Below are 19,061 nucleotides of genomic sequence, written 5' to 3'. Positions count from 1 at the left end.
TATTCTATATTCTTTTGCTACATTCATCGAAATGTATGGAGGAAATATTCGATCATTTTTCAATAATTGTACTTTCTCGTAAAACTTGTTAATCGTTCTTTATACATACATGATTCATCCCAAAAATTTCCGAAGACTAACATTAAAAACTTTTCATTTAAGTACTGGAAAATTATTCGGTTTTAATGGTAACGCAAGATATTTTTCAGTACTTAATTATATGGGATCCTTGAAAACTCGAAGTTTCCAGTTTGAAACTTCTCTTCTGGAATTGCCGCCGTTATTTCGCTCCCTTTTCGTTGCCCCTAATTAATGGTACTTGATGAAAGTACGCTTTAATGGTCAAACGAATGTGAAACTTTGAAGTTGAATATAATTACACTTTAGGTTCCTAAACCCGTGAAATTTTTGCGAATGAAATACACGAAAAATTCTTTGCCATTACCAAAAATCCACGAACCCCATGAAAATGAAGTACCCACAAATTTCAGTTGTATTATGTTATTTTCCTTGACAATGAAATTACTCGTTTGTCATATCTGCGACAACTTTCAACAGCCTAAGCTAGTGCTTTCCAACTTGGCTCTTCACAGCCAAGAGCCGCCACCCACCATCGTCTGCAGTTACCGTGGCGTAACAACGACAGGAGTCTGAGCTTCTTTTGTCCATGAAGACACACGGTGCGAACGAAAGATTGGAAAGGGAAGCTGGCGCGTGAAGTGCCTCTCCCGAGAGCTAAGTTGGAGAGCAGTGCCCTAAGCGGCAATTAAATAGCGACTATTTAATAACATTTGTCCACGAAAAGGGTCTGATTGATGATTAACTCTACATTTCGCAATTTTTCCAGTTTTAATACCGAAGCACGCGATGGCTATTCAGCTTTTTATTTAGCTAATTTTTACGAATTTCATTAATCTCCCTTTCATACCAAACTGCACCGATCCCTCGTTGCCGCAATCGTTTTGGGTCCAACGGCGTAAGGACTTCTTCCTTCGGATAAGCCTGCAATAGAGTCTAACAACGAACGGACGTTCATTTTTCAGATCCAGCCTAGCTGCTCCTGATTACGATGTACCTCGCTCACGTCTTCCACCTTCCTCGTTACCTTCCCGGCACAACACGCCCGTGCCTAAGACACCGACACCTCCACCTCCGCCGCAAACACAGCAGATCTACGATGTTCCAGTCAGCAAGGAACTTCCCCTGGAGCTGGACTCCGCGTTGGAAGGCTTGCAGAGGTTGCAGAGCGAGGCATCGACAGCGATAGCCAGGTTACTCGGCTTCGTCAGCCCCAAATGGAGAACGCCCCAGCAATTAGACGCGACCTTGATGGACCTCAAACTGGCTGCCCATAGGCTTAGAACGTCTTTACATGACCTGGCTGAATTTGCTGAAGGTAATTACCCCTGTTAGGGAAGAGTTACCTATTTTGGACCACTTTTTTATTTTTCTTTCTTACACAAGCATAGAACATCGCAGGATGCAAAGAGAAACGGAAAAAAGACAAGCATTATACGTAGATTGTATGGTGTATTAATAGTATTGAAAAAATGTGTGATAAGAGTAATATCTTGAAAAGACTAAACTAATGACTTAAGTCCATTCCAGGCAACAATTGTTTTCCAACTTCGCATGGAACAGAGCTGTAGCTTGTGCCCAGCTACCAAAATCTCTGTTGTAATATCAGGAATTCTCGAAGTCCATAGTCTACTTATAATCGAACACATCGTTGTTCGAATAATTGCGATCAACGCCCGATTTCGAATCCCGTCCCGATCAGGCTGCAAGAACCCAGAGCCGTTCCCCGTAAATCGGAGAGCGCACGTTCCTTGATTGCTCAAATTATTCTCACGAGAAAACGTACGGCCGTCCGTGAAGTGGCCGTTAACGAAGGACAACCGGGCCTCGAGTCGAATTAACGAAGCGGAGGGTGGCGAGGATTCCGGCTGAAGTGACCCGTCTGATTTGTTTTTTTTTTTTGCGCAGGCACGCTGGGGAACGCGGGCAAAGCACCGGACAAGGGGTTGGCCACAAAATTACGACCCCTGGTCAAGGCTCTACGCGACACGGACAAGCTCGTGCAAGAGGCCGCGAGCAACCTGGACGCGATGGAATGGAACGCCGGGAAGCTTTGTCGTGGGGGCGGTGATACCCCAACACCTACTAACGGGCCGCCTTCCACCCCTGTGCTACCCCCGCAACCGGATCCGCTTGATCAGCTGATCGCGTGCGCTCGAGCACTCACGGAAGACGTTCGTCAGGTCGCCAGTTTCATTCAGGTGAGCATCTAGAGTCTAGAGGCTGGAATCGAGCGTAAGAAATCGAGTTAAGCAGAGAAAACCGGACCTAATTGTTACATTCTTCTGTTTTTATTTCTTCTTTGTATTCCATATTTGATACTATTAATGATTCCCACTTAACACGTTGACTGCCAACTACGGCAAAATCTATTGCAACTAATAACTCGGCTTCTAATGATCCAAATGTGATAAAACCTTAACACAATATCAATCAAGGATGTATTTCTCCACGTGCAAATTTTCTGTTGCTATTTTTTTTTTTTGTATTTTCAAAACGTTCAGTTATTTTTTGGACTGTTGTCTTGACGTTGACTGTGGATATATCTGGATAATTATAAAATTACCTAATAATACTTACCCAGAATATGGTATAACGAAATTGGTATTGAAAGAAACGTGACTTGTGGTTAACAGGGGAATTCGACGTTGCTTTTCAAACGGTCGTCGATCATCTCGACCGGCAGCAGTAACAACAGCGGCGCCGGAGAGGATTACGATTACGTAAATCTCGACTCGAGGGAAGTGGTCGCGAAGCAACGCGAAGAGCTAAGGGCGACGCTGCCGCAGGAACTCCGTAGTAATTACGATCTCCTTGTATCCGAGGCGGACAATGCGGCGATTCAAATGCCACCCACAACTCCGACACCCATGGATCCTGACGACAAACAATTGCTGGCTTTCTACGTCGCCCAGGTGATCACGCATGGCAACCACCTGACTCACGCCATTGACGCTTTCATGCAAACGGTCGCGCACAATCAACCGCCTAAGGCAAGTATGACGCGTACATCTCAGTTATGATTGCTTGTCATTTTATTTCCTTAGTACCATTGGCTCTAGAATCATAGGCATTCAATAATCGATTTATGCTATAAATCCATACAATTTTCAGTCTATATACATACGTTTTTTTAATGGATTATATCAGAAATTTTCATACTCAATGTTTCTTTTTAACAAGGTGTCTCTTAGATCAGGCGTCATACAAATTTGATTATTCTCGTGCATAGTTCATTGAAAGACATAATACTTTCTTTACATGTTTTTCCCAATAATTCTTTTTATCTGAACCATAAGTCACCAAGCTACCTATGACGCATCTATTAAATATAATGTTTAAATAATTCTTGCTGTACATAAATAACACATACCCTATGCTGCAAGTATTAGTGAAACGAAGAGTAAATTTCTTTATTTGACAACTCTACGCGCAAATACTGCACTGTAGGAGAGAAAACAAATAAAATTTGTCCTATTCTCCTTCAACGAAAGTAATAGAACAAATTTTTATTTGTCGCAACAGGTATTCCTGGCACATGGAAAGTTCGTGGTGTTGAGCGCTCACCGGTTGGTGCACATCGGCGACACGGTTCACAGGAACGTGATTAGAAACGACGTGAAAACACGCGTGTTACAGTGCGCAAACGCGCTGAACGAGGCACTTGAACAGACTGTGTCGAAAACGAAACAGGCAGCGCAGTTCTTCCCCAGCGTGTCCGCGGTTCAAGAGATGGTTGACAGCGTCGTAGACGTTTCTCACTTGGCTAAAGACCTAAAGGTCGCGATGATTCAGGCAGCGCAACAGCCTTGAACACCCAAAGATCAGATCGTAATCTTCGACACGAAGGAAGCTGGCGACATGCGAATTCAGCAGGCTTCGCCATTCCTATCCTACTAAAAGACTTTCTTTACGTGCAAGTTCCTTGGATCGGCTTGACGGTCAAACGGTTTCCACCTGAAGAAAACTTGAATCGTCGTAAGGGGAGCAAAAATAGAAAACGTCGGCAGCTGTCGCAATCGTTGGCCATCAGGCTTTAGAAGTTAAGGTCACTGATTGTAAACGGGATGATGAAGAATTAGCAAGGTGATTCGTAAGAAAAAAAAAAAGAGATATAATCTGTAGACCAGAGTCTCCATAAGGACCTAGTTGTAGACAGGAGATTCATTTTTGTCTCCTATGGTAGTGGAATCTACTTACGAATATTCGAGTCAAATAGAGCCCAGAGCGTCAAACCTCATTTAATCGGCGGGAATATATGAACTTGGACCATGAATGGAAGAACAACGCCGACTGAAGCGATTCGTTCAACTAAAATAAGCTCCTTTCATCGCAATAAATAGTTCTCGAGGCCTATCGTTACTTAGAACTACGCAACTGCCAAAGCACAGGAATCTAGAATTTAAGGAAACCTCTTTCGGGACAAGCGTCTTTGTAATTGTACACACTACTTCAATAATTCCGTGCCGTTCTTGGTTGGACACCATATGGTCCGCACGGCATGAATAATTGGAGCGTTGTATACTCGAGAATATAGACAATGTATCCTTTTATAGGAAAACACATGTAACCGTGTCATTCGTTAGCTAAAGGTGTGGAATACATTAACAACGTAAGAGACATCATAGCAAGTGTAGAACATATTTGAAATGCCTCTTGAATCGTCGAGATTAATTTCAAATATAATGCGCCGTTGTCATTGCCAGCGTATTAGTTATTATCGTAGATGTGTACCACGTCGATAAACATTTACAGAACATAGGCAGCTCTGTATTTGTGCCTCTTATTCGGTAACAATTTCATTTATAAGCATGGTAATATAATATTACGGCCAAATAAGAAAACCGGTCGACGAATTGCGTTTAACTTAAAAACTGAAGGGGAAATAGTTTTCCAAAATATCGGTAATCTAACAAATCACTAAAATTTTGCAATTCGACGTTTATACGTTCGTATTTACAGAAGAAGGTCAACTATACGCAGTGTTTCAATGATTCTTATTGGAGACGTCATAAGTTATTTACAAACGACTAGAATTAATTGGCGTACATACCATGTACAACGCAAATGTGTCTTTGCGGAGGCCCATTTTAAACGAATTTTTATACGATTTTATTGCCGGAACGCGACTTTTTCGTGCCGGTCCTTTTACGGATCTTCCGAAACATTCAATCAATTATAAACGCACACCGGAGACTGTGAAACGAAAAACATTGAATTTGTAGGCTATTTACAACCATTCCCATGTTCATTCGACCACACCCCGCGCTCTCCTTACAAGGGCAACGAAAAACAATAATTTAACACGAATACGATTTTTTGTCGACCATAATACTTGTCGAATGTAAAAGTTTCGCAGCGATAAAGTCATTGTCTTAAGAGATTAGTTTCATTACCGGAATTAGACTCGAAACTTGCACAACCGGCAGAACTTAAATTATCATTATAAATACACACGCGTCGCATTTCACGGAGATCCAGTGAAACCCTTTTTGTTTCACTGTGCTTCCTAATTTGTATAGGTAATTACTTTCTTCGTACGCTGCCATTAAAATTTTTAGTGGTAATCAACAACCGTACATTTTTAACGCAGCTTTAAGATTTTTTGAAGTATTTACTTTTTTGCCTTACGAGACACAACAGTTTGTCTCCTTCTTTCACGGGGAGAATCCAAGATCGCTGAAATGTAAATACCAAAAATATCGAAAATATGTATGTACTTTCAGACGATCGTCCGTATTTAGAATATTTACCACGATAGCTTATATGTAGTTTATTTTTTAGAGAGTATATTAATCGAGCATATCGCGTGAACACGAACCTCGTTTACGAGAACTTGTATTATAATTTATTGGCGAAGTGTTTTTGTAAGATAACAGGCATTCAAGGCAGTTAGAGTTACTGTATATTTAGAATTTATACATAGTCGATACTAAATAGGTGCTTGTCATTCTCGTTGAATCGTATTCCGATAATCGTGACGTAATATTAAGCGGACAATTTTTCTTTGATATCGAAACATATGACATAAATATGCATTGTCGATCGAACGTGGAAGTAATCTTATCGTTTCGTAACATTCTGTTTTATTCAACCTTTATACATTGTACGCGACGATATTCTTTCGTAGCAGAATATTTTGCAATCGATATTCTTCCGGTTGGATAGAACTTGAATTAATTGGTTGAATATTATTGCATATAATCAAGTTACATGGTAATTGTTGCATAAAAATTTTATGGAACAAACCAATCAGGGAATTCGACGATTAGCCAACGTTTCACTTTAGATTAACGTGTCCTTTGAACTGAATCGATTATGTTACTTTAAGGGCGTTTAATGTGTACATAAGTATATTTGTATACATAAATACAATAATGTATCAACGCAGAAGGTAAAAGAGAAGCATTGAAAAATTGTGCAATATCAAATCGTAACTTTTAAGCATTGAATTATACTCAAGTGCGAAAAGTATCTACAAATAGAGCAAACGAATCAGATTTGTTTTACACAACGTCGATGCAATTTTGAGAAGGTAAATGGATACTAAAGTTTTCTGTTCAGAAAGTTTGTATCATCTTGCACTTAATTTGCTTGGTGAAATCTGGGTGATAATTTTGTATACTAGCGCGTTATTTGTATATTATACTTTCAATGGTTCAATAAAGATTAATTGAATATACAGACAGAAAGTATAATAATTACACTTTTCCGTCAGTTTATCGTTTTATTAAGATTTACGGGTTTTAAATAACATGGTACATCAATTAATTACACGCAATGATACATTTATTAGAAACTCTCAACTCCATTTGCATGAAAGTACATACAATAGTTTAGACGTCTCTCTCCTAATCCCTGCATAAGTATTAACAAGTACACCCTTTCACAGTGGCATATAAAACATTTCCCATGTCTCAGGTAAGGCTTGAATAGACACAAATACTTCGTTGAGTACTTCTTCACATAATGTACAGGTCAAACATTCAAGCCATTATGCTTGACAAACAGTGTTCTTCAAATATTTCTAATGCATAATTGTGTATGAACAATATGCATTAGTGACACAGATTTAGATTCAAGTAGTACGGAACTAATGATGCAAAAAATTAATTAAAACCTAGTTGTAGGTAAATATCCAAAGCCAACTATGAACGATCGCAGCATCTGCCAGTATGTGTGTGCGTATTACCATCTTTGTTCATTTTCTCTTTTGCAGTACTTTTTTCTATGTGAAAACTGCTGAGATCACGTTTCATGGCATAAGCATCCTCTCCATCTGCATAATATTTTGGTTCCACTTCTGACACCTCAAATTGTAAACTGCTTGTATATAAATTTAAGGCTGCCCGATTACTTCTGCGTACATGTAGTGACACATATTTTGCTCCAAAACACTCTACCATTGCTCTGGAAGCCTGGTTCATAAGTTTCTGTGCAATACCAAGCCTTCTGTGAGATCGTTTCACTGCCAAACTGGTAATATGTCCATGAGGATTGTCCTCGCAATCCTCTTCCATCTTAGCAAGGACATAACCCACTATCCTGCCTTTTTCATCCTCAGCCACATAACTTAGTTGTGGCCAAGAAAGAGCGTGATATAAATAATACTTCATCTGATAATTCTCGGGCAAACATTGTAAATTACAATGCTGCACATTTAACAAATCATCCGTATTTGCACAGCGTATATTTATAGACATACTTGTAAATTAAAATATTTCACACACAACTAAAATACTCCTTTGGTTAGATCTTCTTTAGGGCGTGCACTTAAGCCTTGCCTAATTATCTCATCAATTTTTAAGTCAAGCTTCAATCTCTGCGAATTTTCTTTATACGTGATCTACCATTCTTTAAATCATTGACAGATGACGATTCACTCATTCCACCCAGTAATTCCCGGACAAAGCGGAATCGTGAAAGGAAAAACTTCCAAACTAAATACCAACCTGTGAAAAAAAACATATAAACACATCTGTGAAGATTATTTAATAATATGTACAATGTATCAATATATCAAAAATACAGGGTGTCCCATGTTACCGAAGGAAAAGTATTTTATGTATCAATAGCTTCTGCATAGCAGTAATACAGACACATTCAAAGAAGTCATTAGCCTAGGCATTACAGTTGTTCAAGAAAGTACTATGTGCACTGAAACACTCTAGAATTAACTGTAATAATTGGATGGTGATACCATTAAAATCAGATTTTTTACAAAGCAATAGTAATAAAATTAGTCGATAAAATATGCAAAACTGATTTTCAATGTAAATTAAAAGAATAACAATACATTGAAGTTGATTATTTAAAAACGCTGGTACAATCAATACCACAAATATATATTATTAAACAGAAAGGGTTGCCCACCAAATATTAACTTTACCAGAGTATATAATATAACTTTTATAAAATGTACCAATAATTTTGTGATGCGAAAACATGTAATGTAATATTATAACTCGTTTTTTAAGATTAAAAAGTCCTTTATCTTATTATTTCATACATTTTTATCACATTCGTGAATGTGACAATAATTTGGTAACTCACTTATTGTATATCTGGAACACCCTGTACATTTGAAGAAATTTATTGCAATACTATTCATAATATGAAGTCAAAATAAACTAGATAATATTACAAATACTAAAACAACGCAATTAAAGAAAGATTCTCGATTATAATTCACATAAATACAGAACAAGACAGAAAAGGTCTTAATGTTTCCAACCGAAAATATTTAGTATCGGGACAGCGCATACACGTGACGATAGAGGTTAAGTATGTGTGTGTCAAAACTCTTCAACTATACCTTCGAATACGAAACTATATGACTACTCGACAGGTCGGGTAACAATGTTTCGAAACACTCCGCGTACCGCGCAGCAATAACAGAACGTTACTATCTGTCGTTCTTACCCAGCAGCACCAGGCCAAATACTATGAGTAGACTCGATATCACGGAGAAGGCTGCTAGGACGATTTCCTGCATTATTAAATCGTACCTCAACTACGAGTATACTAACAAATTTTCTAGAATAACGCACACAGGGACTGTGTCATAACCTCTTTGTTTCTTGCTTTCCTGGCAAGAGAAATAAATTCACCAAATATAAGAACACTAACGACGAATTTAGCACATCAGGTAGCGAAGTCGCCTATGGTTTTCATTCACCTATGACACGCCATTTTGAATCATGACGAGTTGATGTGCATACAGGTTATAAATTTTTCCCCTTCCAATCAAGAAAACTAGCTTTTCGCTATAATTTAGCGAAACGTATAATCTCTCAAGGCAGTGTCACGTAACTTACCAAAGTCCAACAATTTGTTTCATACACTGATTACCATAGCTTGCATAAAAAACTTGAAAATAATCAAAACAGACTAAGGACTTTTGAATAGCAATGACAAAGCCTACAGGAAGTAATCACAACTTGCAATGCGTGTGCGCAATTCTCATCATTTCCGGAAAGACCCCCTGGAGCGGCTTTATTCGAACTTTTCACAATTAAGAAAAATTCATAATTGCTTTAACTAGAAAGAAGTTCAAAAATTCATAAAGTCTTAACTATACCTTTATACAACTATACCTTATACTACCATTATACATTTTATAAAAATATAACGTTGGATGAAAATACTGGTATATCAATATGTATTATCACTACTTCTATCTACAGAGTATATAGAAATTTCCAGTAAATGTAATGCATAGTATTTTATTATTAATGTAATTATACAATAATATTATTATTAATAATATTAATTATAAGTAATGGAAGATATATTTATATTTTATAAATGTTTAACTAAACATAGTTTATTAAAATAGGGTCAAACATATATTCAATCTTCTTCGTTCAATTGTTCTAAATGATCCAATTTAAGTTGTTTCAAACGATTTATTTTTTGTACAGGCTTGTCCTTTTTACTTTTCTTCTTCTGTTTCTGTCCAACAACATACTCTGGCATAATAATTTTGCTACTTCTAAATATTGGTTTGTCATCATGGTCAACAATGATTGGCTCATTCTGTGTTTTCTGAATATTACTTTCTGGTTTCTTGAACTCAATTTCTGAATTTGTTTTAACTTTTTTAGATTTGAATATTATCTTAGTTTGATCGTGTTCAGTTGATGTAAGATCATTGACATCCATTTTCTCTGCAGCCTCTATTTGATATATTGATCTGCGTGCTCTTAGCTCTTTTAAAAATGATAATGCAGCTCTTGTATTGCTTTGTTCTGTCATATCATCATTAGATACATCACCCAAACTATATTTCATCCATTTATGAGGATTCTTATGATAATCTGGTATATTTCTATTAGCTGCACGTGGTGCAGGACCTTCAGGTCGTTTGAAAATACTTTCTTTACCACGAAACCTTCTTGTTTCATGTGTTCGCTTCTGACCTGATCTCACAATTTGAGAATCATTTCTTTCATCAATAATCATATCTTCATCCATAATTTCAAGGACTGTTTTATCCTTATTGCACTTCTGTTCTGCATCTGACAATTTATCAAACAAAAGCTTTTGTCTATTTGCAAATGCGGTGTCACCACCATGCAGAACAAAATCCCCTGAGGTATGCATATTTGTGTATTATATGTTAAAAACCTTTTTCATTACCGTTTCAATATAAATTCTACACGTCTTTCTAAGATAGAAACGTTAAAGCATAAATAACATTCTTCAAACTGGCACCACATACAAGTTCAATAGGACGTTATAATAGGTTAGAACATTCGATATAAAATTCTTAAACAATTTTTAGACATTCAGGAGATTTCAAAATTACGTGCTACCATTGTTCAAGTTTTCAATACTCAAAACTTCAAGAAACACAACAGTTCCATTGACGTTAATCTACGTTTCATGTACGTCGCCATTTTATCTTGAACATCGAGACAAAACTAGGGTTGAATCGAAACCACCAACGTATCGATACTTTTACTCGTAACTACTTTTGTATGAAGGTATCGATGCTTACTCGGTATCCAAACAAAAGTATCGATACCTACTTGTATCAAATTATATTTTCCTCACCTTGATACCCAACACAAAAGTTGTTTCTGCGTTGAGAGAGAATAAAATATAATACGATACTTTATATATTTATTATAAAATATAAAACACATAAACATAAACGTATGTACGACTATAACGATATACGTAATATAAGATATACATGATAAATAAATATGTACATATGTACATCTCACAAACACGGGGTCTCTTGTGCAAGCTCCGGGGGTTCTATGACCCCACTTTCTCACACACACACGGGGTCTCTTGTGTATGCTCCAGCCACACATCTATTATATATGATTATATGTATATGCCTATGCAGTTTTATGATACTCGCACGTGCTGTGGTTTACATGTGTCATAACCCCGGAATTGGCAAACATTTGTATATCATTATACATTACTTAGATTTGGTCAAATTGATTTAATTGGTTTTTATAATTTTCGAATAAACATTACTAACTTAAACCGAACCTATTATTTAATTTGTTCGTGTTTTATACTCATAAGTAAAACCTGCTCAAAATATTGTTTTTCATGTAAAGAAAAGGTGCTGTACTTTTTTTAAATCATCGAATTATCCGTAAGTAATATATGCTTAGATTTTCTCTAAATCGATTGTTTATTCGAAAAATGAGTATTTTTACTCAATATTTAAATCCTTTGACTGGTACAACTACTTGGGAGGAAAAAGATCAAAATTATGATTACCATCAAGAAATCGCTAGATCAGCATTCGCTGATATGTTACACGATCGTGAAAGAGTTAGTGTTATGTTCTATTCTTTAATATGTTAATATTATCAGACAGGAATAATTCTGTTGTAATTATAGAATCAGAAATATTATGTTGCCCTTAAACGTGCAATTGAAAAGAAACATCAGATGGGAGAAGAAGCTAATGTACTTGATATAGGAACTGGTACTGGTTTGTTATCGATGATGGCTGCTAAATGTGGAGCAGATACTATAACAGCATGTGAGGTGATTAATTTCTTCAGGAACTTTATTATGATTATATTTATAAATTTGTAATTTACATATTTACAAGTTGGAAATTTTAAGACTATTCTTTAGGCTTTTACACCAATGGCTAAATGTGCCATAAAAATAATACAAGAAAATGGTTTCGAGGATAAGATCAAATTGATACACAAACGATCTACGAAAATGACAGTGGGAAAGGATGGTGATATGGCCAAGAAAGCAAATATTTTAGTTACTGAAGTATTTGACACTGAACTTATTGGAGAGGGAGCTCTGTCTACATTTCGTCACGCTCATGAACATCTACTTGAAGTATACATAATGCATTTTTAAGTTCGCATACATTCTTACATAATTACAATGTAAGATTTATTTTCTCTTCTTTTGATAGGAGAATAGTATAGTTGTACCACATAGTGCTACAATTTGGGTACAAGTTGTTGAGAGTTCTGCTGTTCATGCATGGAACACAGTACAACCAATTGAACAGAAGAACGGATGCTTGTTAGACATACCAAATTGTGTAAAGTCTTGTTTTGGAGCAGCTGCAGTGCATGATATACAATTAACTCAATTTCCTCATGATGCATTTAAACCTTTAATATCACCACAGCCTATATTTAGGTGAATGCATATTATGATATAAAACAATTCATGGATAATATGTAGAATATTTCATAAAGAAAAGATTATGAACTTTTGGGGTACACAATACTTAAGAAAGTGAGGAATGAAGTTTTGACAAATAAATCGTTGGTGGAACTATATAGTGATTTTCTTGAGACTGATTCAATCTTGTTAGTACTAAAAAACTATTAATTTAAATTCATTTCTAAACTATTAATATCAGATAGCTGAAAGTATTGCTGAATAATTCAGAGTAAAGTCAAGAATTTAATATCCTGTAATTTTTCATAAAAAATTGATACATTTATTTCATCAAATAAGCTTCTTAAACTCAATATTTACCAAAGCAAATATGGCTTTTGTATGTTATTTTGCAACATCATTTTGAAGTATCATGTAATATTTATTGTATCAAAAACTTGCAAATTATTAATTTACTAATATATCTTAATGGTTTATATTAATGTATTTCTATGACACACTCACAACAGACTTACAGTGATGGTTTCTATCTTCATTGTTGCTTGTATATTACTAAATTTAAGAAGTACATTTATTTAGACTTGTGTTTATTTTGATGTGCAATATACACCTAAAAAGTTTGCAACTCTTTATCTGAAACACTTAAAAATAAATCTTTTAGGTTTGATTTGTCTGGCAAAACACCTTTGTTATATGATGAAAAAGTGTGTTTACATGTACAGCCGACGTCAAGTGGTACAGCACATGCTATTTTTATGTGGTGGGATTTAATTATGGACATAGACAATCAGGTAATAGTTACACATTGAAGAATACTTTAACTTTGTTGCTAAATAATTTTCATATAGGTTCTGTTAAGTTGTGCACCAGTTTGGGAACATCCAGACACAAAGAAGTTACAAGATAAGGGCTTAACTCTTACAGAGATAGCAGACTTGATACCATGGAGGGATCATTGGATGCAAGCTATTTATTATTTGCCTGTAGAAACTTCAGTTACCACTGACATTGAAATTAATTTAATTGGGTATCATGATGAGTACTCTCTATGGTTCCAATTGATAAGTGAACCAATGTACGTTGATTTAAACGTTTTACTGTAAAACCATGCTTTAGAGCACATGCTGTAATTGTTTACTTACAGAAACGAAGTACCAGATTGCGAAAGGCCTGTTTGTAGTTGTGGCGTTCATGTAGCTTACTGTAGAACACGCATAGGACAATTAAATGACCAAAAACGAAATGAGAAGTATATTAAGGCACTAAAGAAGAAGATTACCTCAGACACAGTTTGCTTATGTTTGTCTGATGGTTGTTTATTGGGCCTTGCGGCTATTAAATTAGGTGCAAAGAAAGTATTTATTTTAGAAACAAATTTTCTGTCTAGAAAAACTATAGAAACCTTTATTAAATCAAATGAACTCTCAGAAAGGATACAAATCATTGAATCTGATGATGATTTGCCTCCAGAAAGTACAATTAATTTAATTTTCGGTGAACCGTATTTTGTTACTTCAATCGTTCCATGGGAAAATCTTTACTTTTGGTATCTCAGTTCCAAATATTCATCTAAAGTTGAGAGGATACCGATTGCAGCGACAATAATGGGTGTTGTAGTTGAATTTAAAGATTTGCATAAGATACGAGCATCGCTTGGTGTCTGCGAAGGTTTCGATTTATCGATTTTTGATAAACTCGTTCAGGTGAGTTGACATATTGATAGTATAAGAAATAAAAAGTTATTTTTAAAATTATTATTTAGGCATCAAGCGAGAGAAGTGATAGTCCAGTAGAGGCTCAACCATTATGGGAGTATACAACCAAAGCATTGAGTTTACCTTTTATCATTCAAGAATTTGATTTAACGAAAAATATTAATGAATGCAAAACTACAAACGTTTCGGATACTGTTCCTATTATAGAGTAAGATTCATTTTATTCTTTTGTTTTGCTAAAAGTATCTATTACAACAACGGTGTGCTATCTGTTTATTTAGGAAAGGATCGTGTAACGGTGTGGTTTTATGGGTTGATTGGCATTTAGATTCGGAGGTTACCGTATCATCAGGATCTAAAACAGAAACGCAGCCCGGCAAGCGAATATCGTGGGATCCATTTACAAGACAAGGTGTACATTTATTCAGAGACATAATGAATGTTACACAGCAAAGCATTCTGCAATGGTCATTCAATTTTGTACCACAGCATGGAAACATGAAATTTGATTTTCACATATTGTCAAAAGCTCTGAAATAACTTGACGCAATGTTTATAAAAATATGTGTTCTTAAATTAAAACTTTACTCGTTTATCTAATTTTATTCTAATTCATTCCTTTAAGAAACGAAATTTCGTTCCTTTATACATGTTTATCAAAAATTAAACGTTTGTTATAGAATAAATCTCTTTAAATAACTATAACTAGTGTTTGACCTATCACTTTAAGCTAACAAATGGAAAATGTTATGTAGATTCCTCAGGTAACATGCGTAATTGTTTCGCTAGCCTCCGTCCTATAAGTTTAGGATAACTCTTTTGTTTAATAAGAAATTCTTTACTTTGATGAGTGACAGCACCATTTTCTAACTGAAACCTGAAACTTTTTTGATTATTACTTTTATAAAAATTACATTTACGTATCATGAAAATAGTAGCTTGCCTGCACAAATAATGTAGAGGTCCAAGCATTTTATTCTTCAATTCTGGATCACCTTCCAAGATAGAAAGTGCAAAAGCACCTGTTTCAAGTGTAGATAAACATCCTTCGGTTGGTTGTGTTCTAATGACATATTCGCTTGTTGGAACTCCAATTAGTTTACATGCTCGTAAAAGACAAAGTGCCGGACTTGAATGATATATTGCCTATGCCAATGTACAGGATGATTGGTAAATGTCCAAAAATACATGGACATACTTTATAATTTAAAGTTGACAAGTTCTAATAAACACTTGCATTAATTTATTTTAATGTGATTGCATTTCCAAAACAAGGGTTTTATGGAATATGTTTATTAGGATTTTTTAGTTAGTTTCAAAATGTAGGATGTAAGTAATAAATTTTCTGTTAATAAAATTTGTAATATGTTTTGTGTTAAATTATCAAAGTAATATTATTACCATCCCTAGTAGTAATATGATATGATTCATTGAAACATATTACACTACCTTTGCCTGTGGCCAAGTTCCATCTAACAAAACAAGATTATAAGGCTTTTGTCCATCCATACCAACTGGAGTTAATTTATCAAGTGCTATGGCATCAGGAGATGGATATATTAATATAGTATTTTTATCATTTAAAATTTCTGTTAAACCTTCATGTTTGAGTAATGGAAATTTTTTTCCTCTAAAGTAAAACGTATAGTAAAATCAATTTTGTTCTTCATATAACTATTTTTGTATTAGTTACCTGTAAGTTATACACTTCCCAGGTTCCAGACCTAGAGCCAGCATAGGTGCAGTGCGTAAACAACGTTTTACTTCAGCAGGATGTTGTAAAATTATTATTCTAGACGCAGGAGACACAGGGTGTTTTGGTAATCCTGGACACCAACATACTGGTACTGGTCTCCTGCAAAATTATGATAATACTTTACTTAAGACTAATTCTAACAAGCATATAAATACAAGCTTTTAAATTCTTACACTGTTTATACAATTATTTTTATTTGAACTTTCAATATATAAGATATATAGATTATATTAAAATATTGGAAAATAACCTAATATTACTTATACACTTACTTGCATTGTGAGCATTTGTCTCTTGCTTCCGGAGGATCGGCAAATATTTCTGATAATTCCTGCCATACAGTTTCTTCGTTCGTCATAATAGTAACGTATAAAAATAAAGAAGATATTGAGCGTTGGTGGTTGATAGAGGTTCACGCATAATAAATAGTATGAGATAGTCTCAAAATTGTAATAATCATACATGTATTACACATGTAGTACATATGTAAATTGTATACTTTTGTAGGATTTTTTCAATAAAAAAACAATCAAATCATAGATATGCGTTATTCATTAATCCCGGCACTACCTCCACTCCTATTCCTAATATCAATTAACCAAAAAAGTAATAAAAAATTATTTTCCGGTGTAATTAAGCGCTGAAAATGATCGTCGTCGGTCTCAAATTATTCCTGACGACTTAATGCATAAACCCAACACTGCAGAACACCAGAATTACATAGTACAATTATTTATGCCACTATTAACGCTGACCCCTTATGGAGTGGCAACCCTAACAACAAAAGGTTTGGATCGCATTTACACGGCTGAACGGGCATCATTTTTCTTCATCACGCATTACATTCGAAGTTAAAAGAACTTAGATTAGTACTCTCTAGCAGCTCGGAACGAGTAATTACACGAACATTGTTAAAATCACATTTATTTGCAACGGTTGACACTGTATCTGGTCATGCGTACCCTGCTTGGTTCACTTTAGACAGCTGTTACACCGTTATACGGATAGCTTCCGTCTTGACCAAGCATTCGATTTATAGCTTAAAGAACGTAGATTAATCCCCTCTCATTGACAATAACAATAAACGACCAGAACACTGTTAAAATCGCATTTAATCGTGCAATACCACTATTTTTTTGACCAGTGGCGCCACCCGTGGCGAATTGCTCAAACTGCTAGCCAAATCATACCGACAGGTGAGTGAGAATTCCTAGTGATGCAAAAATTCGTATATCTCACTAATTAAGCGCTTAAAATGAACGTCATTAGTCTCAAATTGTCCCTCAGGACTTAATGCATGGACACAATAGTGCAGAACTCCTGAATTAGTGAAATTAATTATGCCTGTATTACCGTAGCCCCTTATGTGGCGGCAACCCTCCTTTCAAAGATTTCGATTACATTTACACTGCTGAACGGGCATCAGTTTTCCTCGTCACGCATTAAATTCGAAGTTTGAACAACGTAGATTACTTCTTTCTAGCGACTGGAAACCAGTAATTACAAGAACATTGTTAAAATCACATTTATTTGTAACGGTTCACACTGTATCCCATCATGCGTACCATGTTTAGTTCAGTTTGAACAACTCTTACAACGTTATACTAACAGCTTTCGTCTTGATCAAGCATTCGATTTGAAGCTTAAAAAACGTAGATTAATCCCCGCATATTGGTAATATCAATAAACGACCAGAACACTGTTAAAATCGGATTTAATCGCGGAGTACCACTATTTTTCGACCGGTGGCGCCATCCGTGGCGAATCGCTGAAACTGCTAGCCAATTATATGGCTAGCAGTTTCATGAATTCGCCACGGATGGCGCCACCGGTCAAAAAAATTGTGGTACTCCGCGATTAAATGCGATTTGAACAGTGTTCTGGTCGTTTATTGCTATTATCAATAACAGTGGATTAATCTACGTTCTTTAAGCATCAAATCGAATGCTTGATCAAGACGTAACTTGTCCATAGAACGTTGGAAGAGCTATTTAAAGTGAACTAACCGGGGTACGCATAACGAGATACAATGCCAACCGTTGCAAATAAATGTGATATTAACAATGTTCTTGTAATTACTGGTTTCCAGCCGCTAGAAAGAACTAATCTACGTTGTTCATACTTCGAATATAATGCGTGACGAAGGAAAATGTTGCCTGTTTAGTGGTATATGTAATTGCAAGAGATTATGATCGGATTTACACCGCTAAACAAGCATCAGTTTTCCTCGTCATGGATTTCATGCGAAGCTTAAAGAACGTAGATTAGTTCTTTCTAGCGGCTGGAAACCAGTAATTACAAGAACATTGTTAATATCACATTTATTTGCAACGGTTGACACTGTATCTCGTCATGCGTAACCCGGTTAGTTCACTTTGAACAGTTCGTATACCGTTATACAGACAGCTTTCGTTTAGCGGAAGCACTCAATTTGTAGCTGAAAGTACGTAGATTAATCCACTGTTATTGATAATAGCAATAAACGACCAGAACACTGTTCAAATCGCATTTAATCGCGGAGTACCACAATTTTTTTGACCGGTGGCGCCATCCGTGGCGAATTCATGAAACTGCTAGCCATATAATTGGCTAGCAGTTTCAGCGATTCGCCACGGATGGCGCCACCGGTCGAAAAATAGTGGTACTCCGCGATTAAATCCGATTTTAACAGTGTTCTGGTCGTTTATTGATATTACCAATATGCGGGGATTAATCTACGTTTTTTAAGCTTCAAATCGAATGCTTGATCAAGACGAAAGCTGTTAGTATAACGTTGTAAGAGTTGTTCAAACTGAACTAAACATGGTACGCATGATGGGATACAGTGTGAACCGTTACAAATAAATGTGATTTTAACAATGTTCTTGTAATTACTG

The 19,061-nt window shown here is 35.8% G+C and overlaps 5 protein-coding genes across 5 annotated transcripts in view; 2 read left to right on the top strand and 3 right to left on the bottom strand.

Moving 5' to 3' along the window:
• The window catches only part of LOC107190208 (breast cancer anti-estrogen resistance protein 1), a 70,926-nt gene extending 66,864 nt beyond the window's left edge, over nucleotides 1-4,062 (top strand). The window contains exons 7-10 of the mRNA XM_015578979.1: nucleotides 1,044-1,396; nucleotides 1,987-2,279; nucleotides 2,715-3,071; nucleotides 3,604-4,062. Of these exons, the coding sequence (XP_015434465.1) occupies nucleotides 1,044-1,396; nucleotides 1,987-2,279; nucleotides 2,715-3,071; nucleotides 3,604-3,891 (1,291 nt within the window). The 3' untranslated portion in view covers nucleotides 3,892-4,062. The remainder of the gene's footprint in view (nucleotides 1-1,043; nucleotides 1,397-1,986; nucleotides 2,280-2,714; nucleotides 3,072-3,603) is intronic.
• Nucleotides 4,063-6,849: 2,787 nt separating this feature from the next.
• LOC107190212 (N-alpha-acetyltransferase 11) lies at nucleotides 6,850-7,875 on the bottom strand. The gene has a single exon (XM_015578982.1). It carries the CDS (start codon nucleotides 7,779-7,781, stop codon nucleotides 7,227-7,229), a length of 555 nt encoding a protein of 184 aa, XP_015434468.1. The 5' UTR covers nucleotides 7,782-7,875; the 3' UTR covers nucleotides 6,850-7,226.
• Nucleotides 7,876-9,871: 1,996 nt separating this feature from the next.
• Nucleotides 9,872-10,753, bottom strand: LOC107190253 (protein TSSC4). The gene has a single exon (XM_015579028.1). The coding sequence runs from the start codon at nucleotides 10,681-10,683 to the stop codon at nucleotides 9,931-9,933; it is 753 nt and encodes a 250-aa protein (XP_015434514.1). The 5' UTR covers nucleotides 10,684-10,753; the 3' UTR covers nucleotides 9,872-9,930.
• A 959-nt stretch (nucleotides 10,754-11,712) lies between these two features.
• Nucleotides 11,713-14,969, top strand: LOC107190239 (protein arginine N-methyltransferase 7). Its single transcript, XM_015579015.1, has 9 exons — nucleotides 11,713-11,883; nucleotides 11,953-12,102; nucleotides 12,196-12,417; nucleotides 12,497-12,729; nucleotides 13,376-13,505; nucleotides 13,563-13,789; nucleotides 13,859-14,417; nucleotides 14,477-14,637; nucleotides 14,711-14,969. Exons 1-9 carry the CDS (start codon nucleotides 11,713-11,715, stop codon nucleotides 14,967-14,969), a joined length of 2,112 nt encoding a protein of 703 aa, XP_015434501.1.
• A 207-nt stretch (nucleotides 14,970-15,176) lies between these two features.
• LOC107190250 (DTW domain-containing protein 2) lies at nucleotides 15,177-16,706 on the bottom strand. Its single transcript, XM_015579025.1, has 5 exons — nucleotides 16,458-16,706; nucleotides 16,123-16,284; nucleotides 15,879-16,059; nucleotides 15,373-15,575; nucleotides 15,177-15,306 (listed from the first exon to the last, which is right to left on the bottom strand). Exons 1-5 carry the CDS (start codon nucleotides 16,541-16,543, stop codon nucleotides 15,177-15,179), a joined length of 762 nt encoding a protein of 253 aa, XP_015434511.1. The 5' UTR covers nucleotides 16,544-16,706.
• Nucleotides 16,707-19,061: the final 2,355 nt, after the last annotated feature.

This window comes from Dufourea novaeangliae, unplaced genomic scaffold (assembly GCF_001272555.1).
Source record: "Dufourea novaeangliae isolate 0120121106 unplaced genomic scaffold, ASM127255v1 scaffold168, whole genome shotgun sequence".
Taxonomy (NCBI): Eukaryota; Metazoa; Arthropoda; class Insecta; order Hymenoptera; family Halictidae; genus Dufourea; species Dufourea novaeangliae.
The sequence above is the reverse complement of the archived record's forward strand: the minus strand, read 5'-3'. Positions and strand labels throughout refer to the sequence as shown.

Excerpts from the sequence above, each read along its gene's own strand:
- LOC107190239 (XM_015579015.1), top strand. The coding sequence starts at position 11,713 with ATGCTTAGATTTTCTCTAAATCGATTGTTTATTCGAAAAATGAGTATT. Across the intron at positions 12,103-12,195 it reads ATACTATAACAGCATGTGAG|GCTTTTACACCAATGGCTAA; the intron begins GTGATTAATTTC and ends ACTATTCTTTAG. Across the intron at positions 14,638-14,710 it reads GATACTGTTCCTATTATAGA|GAAAGGATCGTGTAACGGTG; the intron begins GTAAGATTCATT and ends CTGTTTATTTAG.
- LOC107190253 (XM_015579028.1), bottom strand. The coding sequence starts at position 10,683 with ATGCATACCTCAGGGGATTTTGTTCTGCATGGTGGTGACACCGCATTT.
- LOC107190212 (XM_015578982.1), bottom strand. The coding sequence starts at position 7,781 with ATGTCTATAAATATACGCTGTGCAAATACGGATGATTTGTTAAATGTG.
- LOC107190250 (XM_015579025.1), bottom strand. The coding sequence starts at position 16,543 with ATGACGAACGAAGAAACTGTATGGCAGGAATTATCAGAAATATTTGCC. Across the intron at positions 16,060-16,122 it reads GGGAAGTGTATAACTTACAG|AGGAAAAAAATTTCCATTAC; the intron begins GTAACTAATACA and ends GTTTTACTTTAG. Across the intron at positions 15,576-15,878 it reads GAACTTGGCCACAGGCAAAG|GCAATATATCATTCAAGTCC; the intron begins GTAGTGTAATAT and ends ACATTGGCATAG.